A 5,572-nucleotide genomic window follows, 5' to 3' on the forward strand; every position below is an offset into this window, starting at 1 on the left:
TGCAGAATTTCGAAGAATACCAAGTCTGCTCAATCACCGTAGGAGTGATTGGTGACATTTGCCGTGCCCTGGATGAACAAATCCTACCTTTTTGCGATCAAATCATGGGTCTCCTTATCCAAAACCTTCAAAGCGATGCACTCCACAGATCGGTGAAGCCTCCAATATTCTCATGCTTTGGAGACATTGCTCTGGCGATTGGTGCTCATTTTGAAAGGTATGTAGCTCCAGCCATTCAAATCATGCAAGGGGCTGCTCAGGTGTGTGCTCAGATGGACACACTTGACGAGGAACTTATGGATTATGCGAACCAACTCCGGAGAAGCATCTTTGAGGCATACTCAGGAATACTACAGGGCTTCAAGGACACAAAAGCCGAGCTCATGATACCCTACGCTCAACATCTCTTGCAGTTTGTTGAAGTAGTATCCAAAGATTCCCTAAGGTACGAACTGTATGTTTTCAATTTGTGTTATATTATTGGTTTCACTATTCAGTTTATACTTAATTACTTAGGTTTTGTTTTGGGAGCAGGGATGAGAGCGTGACAAAAGCAGCGGTTGCAGCAATGGGTGATCTTGCGGATGTTGTAGGAGAGAACACAAAGCATTTGTTCAAAAATTTCACCTTCTGTAGTGAGTTCCTCAATGAGTGTCTCCAATCAGAGGCTGAAGATCTCAAAGTCACTGCACGCTGGACTCAAGGAATGATCGCAAGACTCATGCACTCATCATGATAAGCCTTTTTAAGTCTAGTCTTACTCTCTCTTAGTTGTCAAAAGATTCGTTTTGCTACGGGTCTTGGTCTTCTTTTATCTCGTCTCCATCGAATGATGTGAATAGCGGTTACAGGGCTTATGGGAAAGAGTATTTTTTTTTTGTTATTGCCCTTAGTCTTAGGCCATCTCTGTCTTGAGGTTCTGCCTCTATTTTGTTCTCTTGTGGAAAATGTTATGGCAAACTCTTTTTAAAGCAAGTACTGTATCAATCACATATCGGTAGCCGTGTTTGAGTCAATTGGGTCTTATTGACAAGAGAGGTGCAGCTTATTGCTATGTTGTAAAATATCTAAAACCAAAGTGTTAGATTCTAAACCGGTTCAATGGGCTGTCTGTAGCTTGTAATTATCGATCCACTAATAGGCTTATCGATCCACATGGGCTTTAATATGAACGCTATGGTGTTTGTATCAAAGGCGTGCGGAAACCTTGCCGTTATTTTGTAACGGTGTCGTTTAATTGTAGAAGGTTTTTTTTAACAGAGTTACTAAAACCTCTTTGTTCTCTCTCTCTCTCAGATTAAAAAACCTCAGAGCTCTAATTTGTGAATTTCTCAGAGAACAAATCGGTCGTCAATGGCGTCTGCTCTATTTAGAACCGCAAGCCGTCTTCGTCCCGTTCAACTTTGCCGTCGGATTCGCGTCTCGAGTGATCTACTATCGACATCGTCTCCTCCATCTCCTGCGTGCATCTCCGACGCGCTTCGTCATGGATATTGCTCTCTCCCTCGATCGGTTCGAAATTTTCTTCATCATTTTCCCAATTCTGTTTGATTTTTTTTTTAGCTCTGTAATTTGATGCTTCTTTTGCAGTTTTTTACATTTAATTGTGGAATCGAGCGGTTGAAGATGGATCAGAGACGTTTGATGAGTACTTCTGCTTCTGATACTACAACCTCTAAATCTGACTCCGGTAAATCGGAATCAAAATCTTCCGATAAGAATGAGAAATCTGAAGGATCAGAGAGTTCTGACGGTGGCTCAAATCAGAAGAACGACCGTGGTTCTGGAAAAGACGTTCGTGGAGCGGTAAATGAATAAGTCTCTCCGAACAAATTGCAGAATAGTTTCTTTAGGATAAAACTCTTGTTTTGGTCCTCTGATGTTTGATTAGGAATCTATTTTTAATTGCAGCCAGTTTCATGGATGAGCTTCTTCTTGCTGCTTGCTACTGGAGCTGGATTGGTCTACTATTATAATGAAGAAAAGAAACGTCATATTGAAGGTACTCTTTTATGGTGAGTTTGTTTATGAACATATCTACGTAAAAACGTAATACGAACCTGGTCCTGTAGACTACTGTTACGTGATTTTGCTCTACATAGCTCCCATTTTTTAGTTTGGATTTGCAAGACTGCTAGTATTTTGAGCGAGCTCTCAGTATCTTGCATCCTGGAGTTCTGAAATGTAATATTGTAGAAACTCTCCTAATTCAATACATGGTTTGTACCTTAATGATCGCATAACTTAGCCCTTAGCAAACGATGTCTGAAACAATTTGAGAGCTCAGTTAAAACAACTGATTTGGTTAGTGATAAACTTGACTATATAAAGGAGCTGATCACTTCAATCACTGAGCAAATGCTTACTGATCATTTTGTGTTGAATTTTAGTATCTTGTGAAATCTTATTGGTTATTTACTTATCGCCATTCTTCTTTGTATATTGACTCGGGTTCTTGTTTGTTTAGATATAAATACAAAATCTATAGCCGTCAAGGAGGGGCCATCTGCTGGAAAAGCAGCCATTGGAGGACCATTCAGCCTTATAAGAGACGATGGGAAACGTGTGACGGAGAAAGACTTGATGGGAAAATGGACCATCTTATACTTTGGCTTCACTCATTGTCCTGATATCTGTCCCGACGAGCTTATTAAGTTAGCTGCTGCCATTGACAAAATCAGTGAGTTACGGACATCTTTTTCATTTGTGTGATTGATTCCACAATTGGAGATTTTTCTTTCTTTCTCTAAGGTTCTATTACCTTTACACAGAGGAGAAGTCGGGAGTAGATGTGGTACCAGTGTTTATCTCTGTGGATCCTGAAAGAGACACAGTTCAGCAAGTACATGAATATGTCAAAGGTAGATATTTTTCACACCTAAAGAAAGATGCATTCAGTTTTTGAAATGAAAAACTCATGGAGTGTGATATTTCTTGTGTAGAATTTCACCCGAAATTGATTGGGTTAACTGGGAGCCCTGAAGAAATCAAATCGGTGGCCCGATCTTACCGGGTTTACTACATGAAGACCGAAGAGGAAGATTCAGACTATCTCGTTGATCACTCTATAGTTATGTGAGTAAACTTATTGGTCTCTTAAACTTGATTTTTGTTAGTAAGATTATAGTTATGGGCAAAAAAATTAGTATGCAGATTTACAAATTGTTCATGTTGATATACACATCAAAATAGAAGAAATTGTATCTATCCTCAAATTTCCGAATTCATATAGTTATAGTCATGTATATTTGTGTTTAATCTCTTCTATATTTGGTGGTTGGAGTTTTGATTAAAAAACATGTTGTGGGTGAAGGTACTTGATGAGCCCGGAGATGAATTTTGTGAAATTCTATGGAAAGAATCACGATGTTGACTCGTTGACCGAGGGCGTTGTGAAAGAGATCGGACAGTACCGGAAGTAGAGAGGCTTCGAAGAACAACAAACACTTAATTAATTAGGTGATTAATTTTTTTACATTATTCCCATTTTTGGATGGTCACCCAATTAATAAGAATTTCACCGTGTACGGAGCTTGTGTTTCCTTGAAAAAACCATCAAAGTTTTGTTTTGGCCGAGCTTGCACACGATCAAACACAAATTAAGGGATTTTAAAGGATATGTATTGAGTCATGAGTTAGTAATTATTACATGACATTTGGTTTGGTTTTCCTCATGAAGAAGAAGAAAACAATTTTCAAAAATAAACGAGTGGTAAAAAAAGAAAAAAAAAAAAGAAGTCAAACCCTACTTCTATCTCCCTTCTATGATCAACAAATGGAAATCAAGCAAAGCTCTCTATCAAATGTAGTTCACTTTTAATTCTACCAATTTTAGTTTTCTTTTCTATAAAAAAAAAATGATTGCCAGCTACCTAAAATACGCCAATACATGGTCACACATGCAAACAATATAAATGTCTTGTTAACTAAGTTAACTATTGACATCACATAAAGACATGCATAAAACATAGTTTATGTGTACAACACCATAAACATTTAACTCCAGTGTTTTGTTGGTCAGAATTCGGCGTTGACCAGTGTTGACTGGCATTGACCGGCGTTAACCAGAAAAATATTTATTTTTTCCTAAAATAATATTTGTTTTTGTTTTTATGTATTTCTGATAAATGATTTGTATAATTTTACAAAAACAAAATATAGCAACAAAAAGTTATAAGATAAAAAATACAAGAAAATTGTCTACCAGACAAAACATTAAAAATTATATAACATAATCTTATAAATAAGTAAATGTTTAAACTCCCACATTTGAAAATACAAAAAAAAATTAAAGGAATTTATATTTTGTTATAGGTTTATAAGATTATGTCATTTGAAATATATACAAGACATTGCCAACTATTTTTTTTTTAATAAGAAAATGAAAGAAAGAAAATAATGAAAATTCTATTTATTTACATGAAAGGCATATATCTAGAAGATAATTAAAAACCAAAGTTGGTTTTGTAAAATTAAAGGTTGGTTTTGTAAAATCAAAGAAATAGTTGGCAATGCCTTGAATATATTTCAAATGACATAATCTTCTAAATAAGTAAAATGAACAAAAAAAAATATTTAAAACCCCCACCTTTGAATATTTAAAATTAAAAAAAAAGATTCTTAAAAGGAAAAGGTATATTTTTTATAGGTTTATGAAAAAAGATACTACACATAAAATTTGGTGGTATAATTTTATTATATTATTTTTGATATATTTTCTGTAATAACAAAATTATTTAACTAGATATATCACAAATTCTGTTTGTTATATAATTTTTAATTTTTTGTTTGGTATATAATTTTCTTGTATTTTTTATCTTATAAATTTTTGTTGCTATATTTTGTTTTTGTAAAATTATACAAATCATTTATCACTTTTATTTATTTATCAGAAATACATAAAAACAAAAACAAATATTATTTTAGGAAAAAAAATATATATATATATATATATATATATATATATATATTTTTTTTTTTAATATTTTTCTGGTCAACGCCGGTTAATGCCGGTCAACACTGGTCAACGCCGGATTTTGACCAACAAAACAATTGAGTTAAATGTTTATGGTGTTGTACACATAACTATGTTTGTTTATGCATGTCCTTATGTGATGTCAATAGTTCACGTAGTTAACAAGACATTTATATTGTTTGCATGTGTGGCTATGTGTTGGCGTATACTTCAGGCAGGTGACAATCATTTTTCCTTCTATAAATCTACACGAGCATTATTATTTGTGATTTCTTTTTTTTTTTCATGGTTTATGATAATTAGATATGTTGATTCTTAACACAAACATTCCTAAACCCACCAATAATTCACACACATAAAACATGATTGAATCTCTTTATTCAACAAAAATATCAATCTCAAGAACAAACTAATGATATGAAATGACAACTAATAGTGGATCCATTTATACTCCATTTTAGGTGTTTCTTTACCATGCGTGAAGTAAATACCATCTTCTCTAGCGTCCCAGAAATTCGTCTTACCACCACGATGAGATAGGAGACCACCACCTTTGTATGCCATGAAATATGCGTGACCATTTTCATTCATTCCAGA

The 5,572-nt window shown here is 34.4% G+C and overlaps 2 protein-coding genes across 2 annotated transcripts; both read left to right on the forward strand.

Moving 5' to 3' along the window:
* LOC104703883 (importin subunit beta-1-like) lies at positions 3-1,016 on the forward strand (the record flags this gene model as incomplete). The annotated part of the gene is made up of 2 exons (XM_019240161.1): positions 3-445; positions 535-1,016. Coding segments are annotated over 2 exons (645 nt in total), but the record flags the coding sequence as incomplete, so codon positions are not given.
* Positions 1,285-3,619, forward strand: LOC104747240 (protein SCO1 homolog 1, mitochondrial). The gene is made up of 7 exons (XM_010468875.2): positions 1,285-1,512; positions 1,591-1,806; positions 1,912-2,002; positions 2,468-2,680; positions 2,772-2,861; positions 2,943-3,075; positions 3,314-3,619. Exons 1-7 carry the CDS (start codon positions 1,354-1,356, stop codon positions 3,420-3,422), a joined length of 1,011 nt encoding a protein of 336 aa, XP_010467177.1. The 5' UTR covers positions 1,285-1,353; the 3' UTR covers positions 3,423-3,619.

Source organism: Camelina sativa, chromosome 1 (assembly GCF_000633955.1).
Source record: "Camelina sativa cultivar DH55 chromosome 1, Cs, whole genome shotgun sequence".
Taxonomy (NCBI): Eukaryota; Viridiplantae; Streptophyta; class Magnoliopsida; order Brassicales; family Brassicaceae; genus Camelina; species Camelina sativa.